This window comes from Enhydra lutris, unplaced genomic scaffold, assembly GCF_002288905.1.
Source record: "Enhydra lutris kenyoni isolate GAN:26980312 unplaced genomic scaffold, ASM228890v2 scaffoldscaffold27, whole genome shotgun sequence".
NCBI lineage: Eukaryota > Metazoa > Chordata > Mammalia > Carnivora > Mustelidae > Enhydra > Enhydra lutris.
The window spans coordinates 23,106,093-23,127,261 of record NW_019154111.1 but is presented as its reverse complement, the minus strand read 5'-3'; the positions used below and the strand labels follow the sequence as shown (position 1 = coordinate 23,127,261).

Sequence of the window (21,169 nt, the reverse complement as noted above, 5' to 3'; positions counted from 1 at the left end):
ACCAAGGGGATGAGAACTATCTTCAGATATTTCACCTTTCTTTCACTTACTTTGCAAAATGGGGTGGCAGCTTCTCTATTTTCCCTGAATGTCATCTTTTGTCTCATGGCCGAAGCCAGCCACGATTTGCACATTGATGTTCCCATAATTATAGCTGGTCCCTTAAATATAGTCTCCAAATGACGATTTGTTTGCAGTATAATATACTAGGGTTGCCAACTATATAAGCAAAGCTGCGTGTCATTTGCTCTAGGCTCTGGGGTCTTGTCATCTTGCCGGCCTCAGATGAACACAATTCAACGTGACAGCTCTTTTGAACATGCTTGAAGGGGGATGGGTAGAAGCTGGTGCTCCTCGGCACACGTGGCCAACTCGTTCTGGGCATCTGTTTATGGTGCAGGCGTGACTTAGCTCTGGAAACCTCTCTGTCAGCGTGCTGGTTCCCTGGTCTTGTCATCCCTGAAGTTTTCTTTCTCAAAGCCATTTTGTCTATACAATTCCACGGGTCACATGCATCATAACAGACAGAAATATCATTCCCCCTTTTTTCCTTATCTGTACAGACACATTTTCTGATATTCCACTTACCAAGTTATTTTCCTCCATCTTCCTTCAATAGGTAGAGAACACTGCCAGAACACTGCCAATCTTCTTTTAAATTCCTTTCAGATCCTAAGGAAGAAGTCTCATTCCTTAAAGCTTCTTTATATCAAGGGGACAGTAATGCAGAGCAATTCCTTTCTGAGGCTCTTGAAATTGTAAAGATTCCAAACTGTACCAAAGGACAATGGTCCCACCTTGTCACATCAGACTTTAATAAGGCAATAAACACCTTGAAAAATATGCATTTGAAACCTAAAGTCCATTGAAAGCCATTCTTCTCCAAGCAATTACCAATTACCCCTGGAGGGGTTGGCTGTGAAAATCACTTGATCAGGCAGAAGCCTTGCTTGGTCTTTTCAAGATTTAAAGTTAATTCAGTGGCAATTGGTCCTGCTGTCTTTATCCTCCAGAGCGAAGTACAGAATTTCTCAAACTGTGAACATTTATTGTGAGACAGAGAAAAAGCTCCTTTGGGACACTCTTTCCCTCTGGCCAAGTGCTCCAGAAAGAGGAAAGGTCTAGGTGGGCGGAGACTGGGATCAGCTCGACAACCCCACCCCGCCGCCACCCCCCTTCCCCTCTTAGCAGTCTGTCCTGACCAGGAAGAGATGTGCCCCCAGAATGCTGGAAGTCGGGGAGGATAAGGCATGCTTTATGTGCAGCATGTGGCCCCTGTCCTGGGGCCCTAAGGGAGGGAGAAGGGGCTTCTGTTGAGACAAAGGTCACATGCCTTAGGAAGTATCTCCCCGAGAAAGCCCAGTGGCCCAGGGTCCTTGCAGATCCCACGGAGTCCTTGCAGGAGGGCAGGTGGGCGGGGCCTTCCGCCGACGTCATGTGGGAGCCGCCCAGTCAGCGCTCTTGGGGGCCTTGCACGTGTGCACGTCCAGGGCCTCCAGACAGTCCTGACAGCGCACGGCACAGCACCAGTGGAACTTACACTCGCACTTGGTCATCCGGGTGACCCGGGAGGTGTCGTAGCCTCTCCCGCAGCACATGACCTCGCAGCTGTCCATGCCGCGGGAAGTCAGGTTGCACACGCGGCCTGCTGTCCCTGGGGAGCCTGGAAGACAAGCCGGGGAGGGGTCACTGAGAAGGTGTGGGCCGAATACAACAGGCCTCAGGAGTGGGAGAATCCCTCCTCCGGGATGGTGCCCGGCCCCTCGTCACCACAGCCTGGGGCTGAGCCCCTGTTCTGAGGCCCACGCAGGGTCTGTCATCCCCAGGCACCAGGCCGCGGTGAGTGAAGCCCTGCCCACAGGGCCAAGTCTGAGGAAGACTGATGCGAAACTTTGGAGCTGCCTCGGGCAACTTACCTCTAGGGCTCCCACTTCTGAGCTGGATAAACGTTTTGAGTTTAGCCCTACCCAGGCTTGCACTGGTGGATCACGGAGTGTGCAAGGCCAGCTCAGAATGAAAGAAGGATCTATCCTAGATCCCTCTCACCTGCCCTCAAACCACATCAAGGAAGCCGTGACCCAGGTTCAGGAGTTGTCAGAACTCCCTCAAAAGGAGGGGATTCTCTCTCCCCAAACCTGACTACCCTGCCTTATGTGAAAGAGGAGAGAAACTCTGGCTGCTGAGGGGGAGGCGTGAGCATCGTTGGTGTAAGACCTTGAGGAAGGAGCAACGCCCGTCTGCTTTACCACAAGCGCTGTGGGCCAGTGGACCATCTAGAGGTGTGTGAGGCTCCTGGGCGAAGCCAGGATGACAAGCCTGCAATGAACAGAAATGGCTTAAAAACCTATTGGGAACTACCACTGGAACATTGTCTTAGTTATTTAAGGTGAGGTTTCCTAAATGGCAATTCATTTTTATGTATTTGTGTCTGAAAAAGACTCTCAAAGACAGGATGCCTCTTCATGTTTTCTATTCCTGGGGAAGCACCGGAATTCTTTCATAAGAGTATTATTAGACAACAGAACAAAGTGTAGTGGGCCTTTGTGGAGAGTTTGCTCAGCTCAGAAGGATCCATTCTGCTTCTTCTCTGGCACAGAAATGGACACTTGGCAGCCATGCTGAACACCATCACTGGTTCTGCTGGTGGCAGGTGACTGGACAGGGCCTGGGGACTGGTGGACTTCCCTGGGGACTGGCAGTTTTGTGGGAGTTACGCAGTTGTGCCAAATACATATTCAGTAGCCCCTGGCAGCCATGCACCATGATGAAGTGTGTGGGCAAGTGGAGGTCTACAGAGAAGTAAGAACGAGACGGATGTACTTAGACAGTGAAGACAAGACATGGAAAGAGGTTGCCGCCCAGATTCTGGACTATCTTCCTGGAGCTGCTTCCATATATCCCTGAGGCCTGGCTGCATTCCAACCTTTGGGTTCCTAGAGATTCTGTATCCTTATGATAAATTTCCCCTTTCAGCTTAAACCACTCCGGTTTCTATTACTTGCAATCAACAATCCTAAATAATTGACAAACTGAGAGAAGCTAAGCTCCTTATTTAAAATTAAAAAAAAAAAAAAAAGTGTGTCAAGATGAAAAGGACAGGGTCTTCATTCATTTCCAGTTCCTCTATCATTTAACAAGGAATTTCTCCTGCTTTATAACTCCTGCCCTGCCTCGTGACTCTCTCTTTGTTTACCACAATCCAAACTGTGTTCCAATTATCTACATAACTGTCATGCTGCCCTGCCTGTCAAGAATGACCCAGGAAGCAGCCAGGTTCCAGCAGGCCGTGAGGTCAAGAAGAGGAGAGGGCTGGGCGAACTCGTTCTGCGTGATCAGGCCACTGATGGCAGGAAGACAGGCAGGGGATTTCATGATGACCGGAAGGATGGCAAAGGGCTGGGGTCAGGGGGGAGAAGGGGGTCAGCCAGGGATGGCCAGGAGCCTCTATCGTGCTGAAGAAGCACACAGAAGAGGTAGCACGCGGTTGGGGACAATCGTCAGGACAGTGCTCAGAATTACTGACTGGACAAGAAGGACTGCTTCTTAACAGCACGCCTGTTATTTCATTCAACAAACATCTAATGAACACAAACATGTAAGACACTGTGCTGACTCTTTAGAGTTTTGGGTAGTGGTGGTGGAGAGGTAAAATAATTAGAATTCACTTCCTGTTCTCTGAGAACTCATACTATAATGAAGAGATTACTATGTAAAGAGGTACCTGCACTACTTCAAGATAACTGTTCTGTTTGCTAAAGACCTTCTGTAACCTCCAGGAGAGGTTTGGGCAAAGCAGCACTGGAGACAAACTAACAATGGTAGAATCAGGTTATTTAGAGCTTGGACACATCAGGATCCAAGTCTTAGCTTTTGCCATGTATCAGCTGGGTGACCTTGGGCAAGCTGTTTCATCGCAGTAGGCGTCAGTTTCTTCCCTTGCGAATCTGGGATAAAAATGGAGTTCCTTCCTCACAGGACTGTGATGAGGAGGGAATGAGATCCTGCAGGAAAAACACCTGTCAAATAAGGGCTCAGTGAATGTTACCCTTCTACTCATTAGCCAGTGTTTATTGAGTGCCTACTATGTGCACAGTTGTGGGAGCTGGGGATATATCAGAACAAAACAGAGATCCTGCTCTGAGGAGCTTATGTTCCAGAGAGAGTGAGTCAAATATATAGTAATGATAATGCGTGTTATTAACACCAATAGCAGCAAACAGGGTCAGAAAAGAAGCTGTTACCAGCACAGTTTTACAGAGGTGGCTTTGGAGGTAGGATGGAGAGGATAAGTAGGTCTGGAGGGAGAAGGGGGCGAAGGGCATCTTGGGTAAGACAGAACCTCCCAGCGGACCCCCCGGGGTGAGTTCATGGGACGCAGAGCCAGTGTGGCCGCGGCACAGGCGTGGGGAGGCAGGGGTTCAGGGCCTTCCTGCCTTGCTGCAGTTTGGGTTTCATCCCATGGTGAGCAGCAAGCCTGTCCAGATTCGTCATCAGCGGAAAGCCTGCCGGGATGGGGCAGGGAGGTATCCTTGAGGCAGCTGGTTAGTCCAGGCAGGAGATGATGAGCGTAGGACAAATACGTGATGGGTGAAAGGGGGGACAATCACTAGGACTTGGGGACTCACAGAATTGGGGGCAGGGGGTTAGGAGGAAAAGACTGGAAACTGAGCACTTGGCTCAACACGATGGAGGTAACAGGCACTCTCTAAGGAGAGCTGCTTTAGCAGAACCACAGGACGCAGCAGTGATCGCGGAGTGAATGGGGGCAAGGGCAGACGGACACGGAGTGTGGCCAGTTTTCAAGAAGCTTGGTGGCAAAGTGGACAAAAGAGCATGGCAGCAAGGACTGATGAGTCTGAGATGGGACTTTCAGGTTGTTTTAGACTGTGAAATTTATGGGTGGTTTTTTTATGCAGCAGTAGACATCAGACACAATTCGGTAGGTTCTAATTACATAAAGTATGAAAGTGGGAAAAATCAGTCTATGCTATTAGAACTCAGGGTAGTGATTTCCCTTGGGAAATAGTGAAAAGGGGCATGAGGGAGGTTTCTGGAATACCAGTCCTCTTCAGGTCTTGGTCTGGGCATAGATTATATGGGTGTGTTTTTTGTGTTTTTTCCATAACTGGAGACCATTCCCTGAGCTATATAGGTGGTGTGCACTTTTCTGTATGTGTTTTATGCTCCAGTAACAAAAAGAAGAGGGAGGAGGCCACATAGGCAAAAATAGGAAACCAGCAAAATTCTGATATGTGAGGAGCAGAAAGGTGTTTAACCTGGCTAGAGGGCAGCATTCAAAGGAGAGTGTGGCAAGAGGTGAGGCGGGAGAGGTGGGCAGAAGCCAGGATGTGGAAGGCCTTGTGGGACAGGTGAGGGCGTTGAAACTTTAACCCAAGGATGAAAGAGGATACCAAGAGCTTTTACCCAAAGGGGGACATGGTGGATTTATATTCAGAAGGCTCACGGTGGGTGCTGGGGTCAGATGGACTGAAGAGAGCCAGGGTAAAGGCAAGGAGTCAAGTTAGCCATGAAGTGCCCTGGGGAGGACACAGGGTGACCGGGACAAGGACAGTGCTGGTGGGGGTGGGAGAGGTTAAACGGTTCAGGGGACCTTGGAGGAGGCAGGATGGGCAGGACACAGAGGGTGAGGGTCAGGAAATACTCCCAGGCTTCTGGCTCGAGTGACTGGGTTTATGCTGGTGACCTTCCTTGGGGTGGGACACCTGGAAAGGGGCAGGCTTTGAGCCGAGATACTGAGTTTTGTTTTCAACACATTGACTTTGCTGTTGATAGTGGGTCCTCCAGGCAGGAACATTCACTGAAAATACTCTTTGGGACTCAGGAGAGAGGTCAGCGTAGAGATGCAGAGTGGGAAATCTTTACCTCAGAGGTGACCACTGAGCCATGGTGCAAAGGAGACCCCCCCAACGGGTGTGAGAAGTACTGTCACCTGCCTCCCCGGAGTCTGCTGAATTTTCACCTTTTTGTGTTTTTTCCATAAACCTGCACACCCATAAGCATTCTTCACTTCCACCAATATGCATTCATTAAAATAAGAATGCACGCAATTGGAATTTTCTCTCCCCCTTGGTTCTGTGAGTTGTGTGTGTGGGGGGGGTGGGTTGCGGCTGGAACAGGGAGGTGAAGAGTCTTATTCCCGAATCAGGCTATGGGCTTTTTACTGATATCAAACTTGGTGACCTTTCCCCAGTGGCCTGAAGCCTAACAAGGTCCTGAGCTAGTGGTCTGACCAGCCACAGCGATGGTTGGGTTGTTTTTGTCCTTTGGATGCAAAAAGTTGAACCAGACTCTAAACAGAAGGAGGGCTTAGGGAAGTGACCTCAGTGCCATCAGATCTCTGAGAGAGGTGGTCAAAGTGATGGCCACTGACAAGAGCTTAACTCAGAAGTGGTTTCAGTCGAGGAGACAAAGCCTCTGGCACTGAGATCTCAGTAGCTCAGTGTTCGGTTACAGAACACCAGAGAACACCACTCATCTGGACACACCACTCTCCACTGGCCGCCCAAACCGGACATGAAGAGGGCCCAGAAGGAGGAAGAGGAGAAGGGATTTTGAAGGTTGAGAGCCTCTGATGTGAGAACAGGGGTCACAGCCTGGAGGAGGAATGGCCCCCTTGCGAGGACCCCAAGCTCTCAGGAATGTGCCAGCCAAGAGGTGCAGGGCGGCTCTGTCGTCCGGGGAGACCAAGAGGCTACAGGATGATGGACTACAAATTAGCTCTTCCTTTGGGGTTTGCATCTGAGTAGATTTAATGACAGACTGTAGGGGAGGAGAGCAGTTTTGACGCTTGCTGTCATTCAAGCAGAATATAGAGCCATTTCACCAAAACCCTGAAAAGAACATTTCTAGGGTTCAGAATCTATACAAAATTTGTTGGCACTGCTTTCCTTTACTGGAATTATAATAAAACCCCATTATCAATGATAGCAGAAGGGCTCTGCTGTCTTAGGGACCTCCCACTGTCCTTTCCAAAACAGAAGGCGTCACCATTATTCTTAAAATAGGAGAAAGGAATCAAGACTGTAAGTGTGTGTGTGTGTGTGTGTGTGTGTGTGAGCACCTTGTGAAAGGGACCCTCCGAGTTCTATGATCTTCCCTCTTGTTTAGTTCTAAATATTGAGACATACACTTCTAGATCTCCCCCGCCCAATGCTATACCATTCATTAATGAGTCAATCCTCAGTTAACTGGTGGTCCTGCCTAGGACCACAGCAGGAACCCCCAGGTTCAACCAGCTCCAACGTCAGCCTGAAGTCCGAAGCCCATGCCTCCTTGCCTTGTTCCTCTCTTCCCCTCATTCTTCGTGCTTCCTTGCCCTCTGCCTTCTTTTCCATCCTCTTTCTCTTCTTTTTGTTCATAACTGGAGCCAATAATTATGGGGCACCAACACGGGCTAGGGCCTATGAGAAGCATTTTGTCTGTATTATCAAATTTAATTCCTGTAAGCTTAGAAAGTAGGGTCTGTGATTACCAGTTTGGAAATGGGGGAGTGGAGAAGGGGGAGGAACTTGATCACACAGCTGGCAGCAGGCAGGTCAGGAGGGGAAGCCAGGCTTGTGTGAGTCCAGAGCTCAAGTTCTTGACCGTGGTGGCATCTGGCAGAGAGCGCCAGCCCACAGCCCTGCCAGATCCCAGGAGGATGAACTTTAAAACCCTTCCTGCTCTCTCCCTTCATCCTTTTAGCAAATGAAGAACTTGCAAAAGTCCTGATGCGTAATCTTTTTGGAAGGGACTTTTTCGCCAGCATATGCCATGCCACAGACAGTGAAGACGACTACAGTTACATGAGAATGAGAAAGGCTAGTTAGCATGCAGTTAGTGGCCTCCATGCATTGTCCCTGTACTAAGAGCCCCGCTGAACTCCTGTCACCTTTTTGAGGGACAAGACCATTTCTTTGTTATACCAACATGCACACCTCCCAAAACCTCAAGGTGGTTTTAACTTCCGTCACTGATGGGGCCATGGTTGAAAACATTGGGAAGAACTCTCGCTAAGCACAACTTTCTGATTCAGGAAAGCCAATAGCACCAATTTGCCTCTCACCCAAAATAGCATGTCTTAGCCTGTTCCCTCACCTAACTCTCCCCTGGACTTGACTTTAAGATTTGCTGAGACATATCCTAAACCCAAATGGACCTTTACAGGTCACATATCTGCATCTTACAGCATCCGCAAAAGCTCGTGTGGTGGGCTTTACAAATACTTCAACAGAAGTTTTAAAAATATTTTGAGTAATGGCCCTATCATTAGTTTCCCAAAGTGGTATATGGTAAGAAGATAAACATATATGAGATGCCTCACATTTCTTTAAAAATCATTCATAGTGATTTATAATGTTATCTCCTACTGCACATTGATTTACTTAGTTTACCTAAGATAAGTTGCCAGTCCGAGCTCTTTTCCCTGACTTCCCTTAGGTTTAGGTTTGTGAAATGTAACCTGATGTGTGGCCTGTCTGGGTTCGGATCCCATTTTCCAGACGGAGTGTGGCAGACGTGGCCTCAGGGAACCCAGCCTTCCTCTGTCGCCTTCACACCACACTGCTAGGAGATTATCTGCCCAGACGCAGTGTCCATAAGATCCAGGCAGTCAGGAATGTCTATGCCATGGGAAGGTGTGAGTTCTAGCCACATCTTCCTTTCTCCTCCCCACAAGTATGGTCCTCACCCTTCACAGAGTTCCCATGTGCACGGGGGAAAAAGGAGGGTGAAGAACCAGAGTTTCTAAATCCCGCAAGCTGGGACCATCGGACTCACTTTTGGTGGGGCAGTGCCGCGGGAACTTTACAGAATCAAGCATCCCTTCCCTAGAGCTATAAAATTAATAATGGAGTCAGGGTTCCCAGTGCAAAAACATTTCTGTCTCCACCGACATGCATCTTCCTGACAGCAGAGGAGGACGGAGAGCTTTTGCTAATAGTTCCCAGACCCACACCTCTGGGACCTTGGAGGAAGGGCGCTCTCTCGAACGGTCTTTCTCTGTGGATGGGTCTGTGTCTTTGGAAATTCCTGCCACTCCAGGCTGACAGAAGCCCATATGTTGACCATTAGGACATAAAGCAAGATTCACTTAAGCCCGTCATCCAATCGGCTGTTTCTCCTCTGGTTGACTTACATGTTGTCATTAACGACACAGATTTATCGAGGGAAGAAAAGAATGTTAGAGCAAATGTTAGAGACCGCACATTCATCTACACACACGGCTTCCCCCTCGCGTAGTAAGAATTGTAAACCTAAAACTAGGAAAGACAGTATCTCCCCTTCTCTCAGAGGATTTTATTCAACATTTTTCTAATAACCAGGAAAAGCTTGACTGGCACAAGAAAGCATGTCCCATTAAATTAACAAATCCTATCATGGAATTAGAGTTAAGTTCAGACTCTTCAAGGCTTTCCATGTCTGGCACACCTAGTCTACCCAAATTTATTTCCCATTGCTCCCCCACCTATACCTTTTAGGATCAGGCCAAATCCTCACTGTCCCATTCACTTGACTAGCTATGTAGGCTGTTTCCTCATGGGAGATACTCTCATCTGCTGTCCTGGGCTTTCCTCCCTTCACTGGATCAGAAGTCTTCGCATTCTTCTAGATTCGGGCCTATTTGAGCACCTTCCATAGAGGAATCCCTGTTTCTGCTCCTTGCCCACCTGACCCCCCTCCCAAGTCCTATAATGTGTGTCATGCAATAGAGTTCATATACTGTTACAAAATGTTTGATGATTTCTCATGCATCTTGTCTCCCCAAGGACAGAGGTTGGATCTTATATTTCTTCTATACACTACATAGTGCTCAGCTGTCAACATATAAAGTCCCAATTCATTAAATATTAAATTAAAAACAATTTCTTAAAAATGAAGATCAGCTTTTCCTTGACAAAGGAGGGCATGCTTCCCCAGGGAGCGGCCACTGAGTCCTCAGGCACTAAGGTCAGAGTAAGCTAGCTAACAGCCTGGTTTCTACTCAGATGATCTCACTGGATATACAGAGAACACATGCAAAGAAATGCAGCACATTTTTTAAAAGATAGAAATTGAAAATAGCAACCTAAGGGAGTCTGTGACATCAAGTTCAGGTTCTGTGATGGCAAACTTAGAGTGAAATTTATTCACAATTCACTCATTCATTTACGGGACTTTCTGAATAAAACACATATGTGAAGAGACCCAGAGAAGTTAAGTTGTCCACGGCTACCCAATCAGTAATCACTAAAAACAGTAATAGGTAGTGATGGGTCGCACCAAAGTCTACTGAGCCATAATGCCAGGAATGGTTAGGAATACAGGATTTGCATAGATTTAAAGAAGAGATCAACCACACCAGCACAAAATAGGTTCCATGGGGAAAGCTCACATGAAGTAAGCAAATACATTGTTTTAAAATATGTTAAGTTCATTCTTTTGTTTATGACATATTAGTTTTTTTCTGTTACAAAAAAGAAAGACCTCAATTTGGTAAATTTCTGTTGGTGCCAATTATGTCAAAGACTTCAAAAATAGGAAAATAAGAATTTTGTTTCCTTTTTTCTGAAATTTTCTTTTTTTCTTTTTCTTTTTCTTTTTTCTTTCAATTTTCACAATTCAATCTGATTGCCACTGTCAGTTCAAATTAGAGCCCTTTTCAGTGTATCCTAAAAGTTTAATAAATTTAGTACACCTACATCCTGAAAGGAAAGGCAGACTTACAGATCACGCCTATAACATAAGGTAGTATTAGAAGTATTTTGCTCGCATTAACAACAAAATCGGATGAACTAAGAAGTAGTCCCACACAGAGTAAAAGAACTGAGTATTTGGTGGAGACTAAAAGCCATCAATATAGTCTACTGTTGCCTATGAGAGTTTTATCTCTTCCAGGGAAATGGGCAGCCACCAACAGCTTCAGCTCTTTACATGGTCCACTAATGCACTTGAACATGAGGGAAAGTTCCCTTTAACATTTCAGTTTAAATGGGAATTTTCACAGGCCGTGTATTATCATCAGCAATGAGTGAAGACATGCTTAATAATCACCTGTCAAAGAAACCAAGTTATCTTTAAGTTATGACCCTGCAGCAACATAACTAAGAATTCAGCTCCTACGATGAGCATATTTTATGTCCTTTATAACTTGCCATTCCACTCAGTTCAGCAGTCTACATGCTAGGTGCTGGCGACCCAGTGGTGATCAGACATACCACGCCATCATGGAATCAGAATCCAGTGGGACAGACAGAGACCGAACAAATACGTAAATCAACTTACTAAAGCTCATGGTATATGCTGTGAGTCAAGGAACAAGGAAGGCTTTCTGAACTAGATCCCTGATGCATTTTAGGAGGACCTGGTGATGGGCCAAGATGTAAGAAAGAGTATAGCAAAGGACCTGCGGTTTTATGTGCCCCATGGAGCAGATGGCTTTGCTGTTTTCTGTGAAGAGGACGCTTGGGGAAAGCAGATTTCGGGAGTGGGACGAATCAAGAGTTCAGTTTTAACAGGATCAGACTGAGCATGATGTGAGCAACCGACAGGAGCCGTTAAGCGTGGGTAGGACCCAGAAGAGACCCCAGAAGCAGTTAGCCATCGAGAAAGAGGAGGCCACCGAGGGAGAAGGTGCAGAAGCAGAAGGGGTGTACATCTTCAAGACTGACAAGGAGAAACTAGCAACTGGAACTGGGGAAGACCAGCTAGCAGGGCAGGAGGAAAATCAGAAGACTATGTTGCAGGAAGGAGGAACAGGCTAATTAATTGTATTACCTGCCACTAATAGTTTGAAAAGAGGGTCCTCTGGATAGTAATTTATGTTAATTATACAACATAATCAACAATTGCCTGTGAAAATGGTGACTTACAGGATACACCAATACATTTTTCATTTCATTCTCTCCTGGTCTAGCTGTCTGGGCACTTCTCAGATATCAATTCATGAATTTCTAGAATAAATTTCAACATAGAAAGGGATGAGTAACCTAGTCTTTAGTTTTTCAAATGACACACGTGCAGTGAGACCCTGGAATAGAGCGACAGAGTGAGGACAAAAACCCAGAAAGCGCCCCCTTCCTGTCCAGGCCTGAGGACCCGGAGCACCCGGCCTACATGCCTTGCCTGCCCGCCACCCAGCTCGTCTACAGAGACCGGCGGCCTCATGAAGGCTGAGGGCAAGGACCGAGTCTGGCTTCCACATCTTTGCATACCAGAGGCTTATCAAACGGTCTGACATAGAGAAGGGGCTCAAAAACATATTTGACCCACGAAGCCATGAGGGACCTCGGGATATTGTGGGAATTGTGCATTTAATATCAAAATAAGGTCCGTCCGTTCCATTCCTATTGGCTGTTCCCTTGCTTTCAATCAGGTCACAATCACAGAGCTGCCGCAGACCCAGCCACGCCGGGGGCATGTCTAGATTGGTGAATCGCTGTAAACAGTGGTTGGAATTGTGTTCCCAGGGTTTCCAAGCTGTTTGCCAAGTGTAATTTGTGTAGAGGAAAGAGGCCTTAGCACGTCCCCCACTCACAGCCACGCTTCCGGCTTACAGCAAACAACAGGTTAAACAATTGCAGAACTCTCTTTTTTGAACTTGACTAGAGAGGAGGTGGAGGGTCGCCTGTTTCCTACAGTTGGAGAGGAGACCTCAGGGTGACCCCCGGCCCAGGTCAGGGTTTTACCTCATAACAGGGGAAAGTGGCCTGTGACGAGGTGCATCCGCGTCTCTGGACAGGACAGCAGCATTCCTCAGAGGTGGACTATCTCTAACTTGAGGGCTTCTTTGATTTACAGACGCCTGGGGCAATAACCAGAGTAGATAACCTCACAGCCACTAGAGTATGCATCTCAGAAAGCCCGGCTGCCCAGATGGAGCCTCCAGTGTGGCCTGCTTCATGTCACACGCGCGGCGCAACACCGCCGTGCGGACTTCTGAGATCTGGGGGGAGTCTTTATCATTGAACATCAGAGCGCTCGCTTTGCTCAGCTGAAGGCTGGTGGAGAAAGTCTCTTGTGGTTGTTGCCGTAAGATTATCTTCTTTAATCGTTTTTGAGCTTGTGATATTTTTTAGGAACCGTGAAGGACATGAACACTCTTGCAGACTTGAAGGGCTTGTCGTTGGAGGGGCTTTGAGGTGGCCGGAGCCAAACAGGAGGGAAGCTGGGGTCTGACCACTTTCCACCTCCCCACTCTGCAGGCCCCTCCGCCTGCTCTGCTCCCGCATCCTCACGCTGTCTCTTTAGGACACAGGTCTCCCTTCCCCGGATTTCTGGAAGTTATATAGCGAGGAAAGTAGGGACTTTTGATTTGACTTGTGTTTGTTTTGTTTCATTTACCACTTATGGGCCACACAGTCTCAGGCAAGTTAAGAAGCTTTTCTGAGCTTCCATTCCCTTCTCTATAAATGGAGGTGACTGATGTGCAGATTCAGAGAATATGTCCAGAATGTGTGTAGTAGGGCCAGACTCTCAGAGGAACTCACCCCATGTTCCCACCCTCCTTCTGTCCCTGGGATCTGGGTCTGTCCTCACCCATGAGCAGCCCAGGGTCTTGACTCAGCCTTCTGCCTTTCTCATCGAAATTTGCTTGCTAATGCTTTCTGTCATTCTCTCAGGACTTCACTAAAGGGCTGGCTTGGTCATCTCTGTCAAGCTTGGATGTGAATGCTTGGATGGCTGAGATCACTTTAATGCACTCACAGTGCAAGAAGGTTCCTGAAAGTGCAGGGCTTCCACGTGGAAGAACATCCCTCTTGTACTGGGCAAGCCAGGGTGGGGAATATTTTTGGGTGCCATTTGTCTAGAACTCCTTAAATATTTTTTTTTCCTTCATAAGAGATCAGGTATTCTAAAGAATATAATGTCTTTAGGATTTCTTCTTACTCAATACTTATGAAAAAATACTTAGGAAAAGCAACGTTGTAGGCCGGGGATTGCCTAAAACATTGATTTTCCACTTTAATGTACTCAAGTTTGAAATGCAGATGGAATCCCAGCAACAATCCCCTGAGATTGTGATCTAACAGTTTCCCCAAGAGGCCCTCGCTTTGGGAAAGAGCAGACTAGACCCAAAGCCTTCATCCGTCCCACACACCAGACTGACAAAACGCACAGGCTCGCTTCAGTCACATGATGAGTTAATCGGAGCAGGGAGCAGGCACCGGCCAGCAAGACTGAAGTCAATCCGCTACAGGAGCCTATTACTTGGCAAGATTCAATCTGCTCACCACCATTGCTTTTCCAGTGTTGCACAAGCAGAAGGTTCCCAATCAGTTCAATAGGAAATGGCATGAAATTTTAAAAAAGAGAAATAGAACGATGTGCCACCATAGAGTAGACGGGGTGGCATGAGTTGTCATCTAGGGAACGGTGCCAAACTTAATAGAGCGAAGGAAAGACACATTATTTGCTTTAAATTTTACTGCCACCTTTGGACCTGTTTTAGACCCCGGATACTTTTGAAGGTAACCCATGTCAAACATGTGGGAGTTCCTTTTAGCAGAAAACAGGCCCTTCCTAAGGTTCGACACGATGCTCGTGAAGGGAAGAGCATACCCTCGTGACATGCTTTCTCAGCGATGCGCACATGTGGGGGGCTGCTTTAGTACAGACGACAGGATGCTAGCCCTGCAATATCCAGCACCTTTCTTCCAGGACAAGGGGGCAGAGCCCAGAGGAGGAACGTCACTGTGAATTACAGGCAGGAGTCTCCCCCTTGTCAATTGTCTCAGATTCTGTCACCTCTCTCTGCCTCTGCAAACAGAGGTTAGAGGCACCTCCAGAAGGATTCAGACGCACCCACTTCTACAACTATTTTGACCAACTTTCTAGAGCGCACGCTACAGGAGTTTCTAGTAGAAAATGGCCAGGATAAACCTTCAACTTTAGAAGGCCATAGGTTACACAGGCAAGGCACAAGGCTCTCGGTCGCTGTGTGAGTTGAAGCAGGCTTTCTCAGAGAAAATCTGAGATCTTCTTCTGAGATCTTCAAAATCAGAGAAAATCTCATACATGTGGTTAGGTACATGTGAATTCAAGTACGAACAATAAAAACTCTACTCTTTCAGTAACGGGAACTTTTGCCTACATGATAGCAAACACTCTGAATCATATTTTCACTAAAATAGTCACCCGATAGTCAACAGAATTAAAAAGAAAAGTTTGTATGGATGATTTTGGTATTTCCTCAGGCTCAGCTATAAAAGGACATGAAGGCTAGCTCAAACAAGGTATGAATAATCTAGGAATCTTAATGGAAATCTGATCTAATACTTTGGGACCAGCTACTTAAAAAAAAAAAGGAATAACAGGGTAGCTCCTGGTTAATCAACAGCAAAAGAACTAAGTTCACATCCTTTTTAAGCTAAACATGAGATAAGTTAAAATGAACCTAAAATAGAACAGAAATAAATGGAGAGTGAAGAAATTATAAAACTTCCCTCAGAACGTCAGCCTCTGCCACAGGGTGCCTTGTAGCTGGCGTGTCTGGAGACAAGAGTAGAATGCTTAAAACAATGGATGGTTCGAGTCCCTGCTCTGCCTCTGGGAGGTTTTTTAGCAAATTCCATACCCTGTTTGTCAGAGCCTCATTTTTCCCTCCCATAAAATGGATAATAACATACCCATTTATATTCTTTGTGCGAGTCATTGGCAGAATGTAGACCAAGTGCTAACGAATGGCAGGTACTGCAGACGTGTTTGCTATTTTAGGACCAGGAAACAGAATCGTGATCTAATACAGGGAGGAGCCAAAGCAAAGTGTGGAAGGATAACTTAGCATCCTGAAGAGGCGTCAGGGGGTAGATTCAGAATCTCCTCTCTGGAGAACACAAAGTCAGGGCTTTATTTCATCGGATGCCCATGAGGTGGCTCAGTGGCCATCGAGCATCATACCTGTTTTTTTCACTGTGCAAACTGCTTTAATCTGAAAGCCCAGGACAGATGTCCTGGGGAAGCAGGCCCTCTTACATTTGAAATGAGGGGTTGGCTTCGCCACACCTTTTCAGAGCTAGCTTGTGACAAGTTGCGGTGTCAGGGTCAGGTGTGCGGGCCACGCGGTCTGATAGCCAGACACACATCCTCTCCAAGACCAGGGAGATCTTGAGCTAGTCATTCACTTTTCTCATCCAGGCAGTTGGGATGATGTTATCCAGGGCTGTTTATCTGATCTCAACAGCTAAGATGGGAATTTGGTTCACATTGGTGTTGATCAACAAGGAGCCACCCTCTCCCACCCCTCCCCCCACCCCACCCCACCCCGCCCAGGAACTGGTTCCATTGCGCTGATGTCATTGGGTGGTTCTAAGGATTAAATAAAACCATGTGTGCAGTGATCTGAGCCCAGTACCTGACACACAGGAATCAATCCATTGTAATTCCTAAAGTGATCATCATATCATCATCCCCATGTCCTGGCTGAGGAGCCTGAGGTTAGATGGCTAGTTAATGGCAGAGGGGAGCCAGACCGCTGGGACAATCTTGTATCAAAGTATAGGTTTCATGGTGATCTGGCTAAAACTGTGGGCTGACAGGTAGGATGACTTGTTAGAGGTCCCAAAGCATGTCAGGAATGCAGCAGCATTCTAGTCCCTGTGCTCGGTCCTAGCTAATCCGTAGGCTGCAGGTATAGACCCGTCCGGTGCTGTAAGGAACGTGCTCCTCAAACCAGGAGGGAAATTCAACCGCTCAGGGACAAAGGAGAGGCTCTGGACTTCTTGTGACATTCCCTGGTAATTATCCCTCATGGTTAATCTAGTGTTAGGAGCTGGCTGTTCTACTGGTTTCTTTGCAATTACTTTAGAACCAAAAACAATTTTAGATTTAAATTTAGATTTAAATTTTAGATTTAAATTCAAGGACGTTTTTCCTGATAATAAATTCCCTTGCTTTCTACTAAGTCTGGGAAGTTGGCTCGAGCCAGAGTTGGCTGTGGGCTCTCCATCTCCTCCTATCCACTGAGACTTATTTTGTATGAGTCTTTGCAAAGACTGTGCTATGCCTGGAGCTCAGGGCTGCCTGGGAGGGGTGAGAGGTGAAGAGCAGGTGCCTAAAATCACGCTGGTGGAAACAGCTATGTTGAGGCTGATGGAGCTGCCCTTCGAGTGAGTCCAAGACAGACAAAGCACTGCCTGAAAGGCAGTGGTGTGGCTCTAATAAACAAAATGCCCCTTACACAGCTCTCATCCACTGCCCACCAATGGCCACGCCAGTGGGGATGCATTTTTGCCCTCTAGTATTTGACAACTTCTCAGCATATTGGAAAGAACGAGGGACTGAGAAGCATTGCGGATCTCAAAACTGGCTAACTTTAAAGGCCTGGGTCCCTCTTCATAGTCACATAGATGGATCTGTAACAGAGAAGGTTCATTGCATAGCTCTCTCTACTCCTCTTGGCTTCAGGATCACAGGGAAGATGCCAGGTTGCTGTACAGAGTGTCATGAGTTCACCAGAGTTTCGTCCCGGCTTAAGAATTTGGTTAGTCTGCATATTGTGACTCTGCCAGGTACCTTCCTGGGGTCACTTTTCTCTAGAACCTGAACATTCTCAACCCATTTCTCCAGTTGCCTAGGAAAGCTCTCTGAAATATGAATTATAAATATGAATTCATATTTCACACTTGAAGTATGAATTATAAGACCATGAACGTTGAACCTGAAGGCAGCCGGCTCACTTACAGAGTTGTCAGGCTGAAAACAGGACCAGACTGAGACTGGGGAGGACCGATCGTTGAATGAGGTACTGTGAGTAAAGGGTTTTGAACTTACCTGCATCTCGGTCCCTGATACAATAGTCTGGAGAATTCTCAAAGTACACGAGGTCATTTTTTGTTGGCTTCTTAAACCTCTTGTTAGCCACAGTGAAACCAGTGCCATCCTGGTTCATGACGACCTGAATGGCCCCATTGTACTTCCTCCAGAGGTAATCGCCCGTCCTTCTGAAGTCGGCCATGGCCAGCCAGCATGTCCGCAGAGTACACGAGCCACTCACGCCGTGACACTTGCATTCCTGCTTCAAGAACCGCTTTACCGCCTGCCGGGAGAGATGGGCAAGGTCAGGGAAGACGGACGCAAGACCCCAACAAGTGCTACAACTCCCCTTCCCATTGAGCGAGCGACAAGTGAGTCTGATGACAAAGAATCCTGGGACTTAGGACTGGGAGATGTTGGAGGTCACTTCTGTCATGCCACACTGACCACTGTAGGTGGGGTCCCCGGGAGAATCAGTGTGGGGGCGGGGCCTGGCCGTGGACACTACTTGGCTATTGGAGCAACAAAAACCTCACCAATTTGAATGGAACAGGGCACAGGGCTGGTTGGAAGAGTGAGAGAATGAATTAGAGGTCTTTTCCTAAATAAATGTGGCCTTATTATCTTAAAACTGTACAGCACTACTCAGGAATTCCTAAGCCTGCTTCTTTTGATAAGCCAATCGTAGTGACTGTGACTATTTTCATGTTCTAGGCATTGTGCTCATGTTTCCTATGCTCTATCACAAAGACCTTAATCTTTACAACAGTCCTGTACTACCATATTTATTTTGCAAATGATGAGGGAGCCAGTCTGAGGGAGATTAAAGCCCTTGCCTCGAGGGACATGGCTGGTATAGGACAGAGCCAGGGTACACTGGAAATCAATTGATGACCCTGAGGATACCATTTGATTTGAGAGATTATCACTCTACTCTGGCCAAATTATTCAGCTTGGATGACAGGGCTGAGCTTGCTCTTTTTGCAGAGGGGAAACCAAGGCACATGGGAGCAGCCCATCTCAGCTGGCTCCCTGCACTAGCACTCCCTTTGCCGTAGGCTGTGAGGCTGGGGACTAGGAAGGACTGGGGTGGGCCCTGGAACTGGAACTGCTTTGCTCTTGGGATTAGCCAGAACACCCGTGCCAGCCCCAACACAATTTTGTGAGTGTTACGCTACTGGGCTACTGTTCTTCCCGTTACACGAGTGAGGGAGCTAGGGATCAGGGAACTGAACTCTTAGGCCAGGATGTGGAATGGCAGATGCAAACCCAGACTCTAGACTCTTTCCAACTCATAGGACAGACACATAAATGGATTTCCTCAAAATATTTTCTAAGAGCGTGTTTTCTGATTACAGACCTTCCTGGGCTCCCTTTCTTATGTGATTTACTACTTTAACAATTGTCATTCCCCACCCCCAACAGTTAGAACTAATGTCTTGTTTAATCAATCAGTTTTCCAAATTATTATAATATTGAAAGAACTTTTTTGTTGCTCATGGGAGATCCTGACTGATGATTAGGGGTTTCCTCCATTTGTGACACCCAAAGTGACACACAGAAGGACTGTGGGGGTGACCAGCCTTGGAGATCTCACAAAAACCATGTCTTTGGAACCTTGGCTCAGTCGTGGAACAGAAGAGGAGAAACCTGCCTGCCGAGGGCTCCCACCCTCGTGGCTTGTATCCTCAAGACAGCACCTGTCTGGGGCGGAAGGCATAGGCAGAGGGGACAATGAACCTCCTTGATGACATTATCCAAGGTGGGACTATGAACAAAATTCTTAGGGTAACACGTGGAGAGAACTCTTTCTAAGAACTTAGATGGTGGATTCAACCCTGCACTTCCCACTTCCTGAGATTCTGGTAGAATTGGTCTAGTTGGGGGAGGTGGGTGGGTGGCTCCAGGATGCATCCCAGGAGGAGCTCCCTGCCGTACACTTGCTCACCCTCCCCCATGCACCCCCAAACACGCATGCACCCAGATACCAGTCTTCCAGGCCACCTCGCCAGGGTCTCACCAAGGTAACTTCGCCCAAACCTGGTTTTGCCTCTTCTACAGATTATTTCTTCTACAGATTATTTCTTTCACTCTTTCTTTCTTTTTTTTTTTTTTTTAAGATTTTATTTATTTGTCAGAGAGAGAGAGGGAGAGAGAGAGAAAGCACAAACAGAGTAGCAGGCACAGGCAGAGAGAGAAGCAGGCTCCCCGCCAAGCAAGGAGCCCAATGCAGGACTCCATCCCAGGACTCTGGGATCATGACCTGAGCCAAAGGCAGTGGCTTAACTGACTGAGCCACCCAGGTGTCCCCCTTCCTTTCTTCCTCCCTCCCCTCCCCTCCCCTCTCCTCCCTTTCTTTCTTTCTTTCTTTCTTTCTTTCTTTCTTTCTCTCTCTCTCTCTTTCCTTCCTTCCTTCCTTCCTTCTTTCAATTTTATCTATCCACTTGACAAAGAAAAGAGAGAGAGCACACAAGCAGGGGGAGCAGCAGGCAGAGGGAGAAGCAGGCTCCCCATCAAACAGGGAGTCCGACGCGGGCCTGAGCTGAAAGCAGACACCCAACTGAATGAGACACCCAGGTGCCCTGATTGTTTCTTTTCTAACCAAGTGTGCAGAAAGGTTCTTCATTTCAGAAAGTTAGTCCCAAACAAGTATTCTAGAGCCAAAGGATCCAAGACATCGTGGTGGCTCTCCAGTTATGAATTCACTCACAGCCTTCCCAGGCTGGACCTGGGCACCCTGTTTCCCATTTTGCCCCCCGCCATGGTGGATTATGCCCTGTTAGCATGTGAAATCTGTCCTCTTCAGCATAAGCCAGCCTTGAAGGGCAAGGACAGAGACATGCTGAGCAGGAGGAATGTCATGAATTTGCTTCTCCAGGTCAAAGGGATCTGGGGATATTTAAGGGCTATCTTAGAATAAAATTTTTTGAAAATACATTCCCCCACCTTTATATTTCAGGTGTTTGGGATGAGGTCCCTGGGTGACCTGGACAGCAGGCCTCCACCACAGACACAGTCCTAGAAGGGCCACCCTGCCCCATTTGAGTCCCACCTGTCCAGGAGTTTTCTATCCTAAGATCTCAGTAGATCCACATAGAACTCATTCCATGCCAAGTGCTTGGGAAGTGAATGCTCATTCTTCAAGGCTTATTCCTTTTAAAGCTGGGTTATTTACTCATAAACAACACTCTCAGCTTTACAAATGACAGGAAAGATTACTGCTCTCCCTTTGTAAGGCTAAGTTTCCAGGTTGCAAACTTCAAATGGATCAATATTTAAGATGACTAACTGAAGCATTTGCATATTAAAATTGGATCTTGAGGGCGCCTGGGTGGCTCAGTGGGTTAAAGCCTCTGCCTTCGGCTCAGGTCATGATCCCAGGGTCTTGGGATAGAGCCCCGCATCGGGCTCTCTGCTCAGCAGGGAGCCTGCTTCCTCC

The 21,169-nt window shown here is 47.3% G+C and overlaps 1 protein-coding gene across 1 annotated transcript in view; it reads right to left on the bottom strand.

The window, feature by feature from the left end:
- Positions 1-1,433: 1,433 nt before the first annotated feature.
- The window catches only part of LOC111152038 (Wnt family member 2), a 43,292-nt gene continuing 23,556 nt past the window's right edge, over positions 1,434-21,169 (bottom strand). Inside the window, exons 4-5 of the mRNA XM_022510322.1 lie at positions 17,749-18,013; positions 1,434-1,663 (exon numbers count right to left, since the gene is read on the bottom strand). Coding sequence (XP_022366030.1) covers positions 1,434-1,663; positions 17,749-18,013 — 495 coding nt within the window. The remainder of the gene's footprint in view (positions 1,664-17,748; positions 18,014-21,169) is intronic.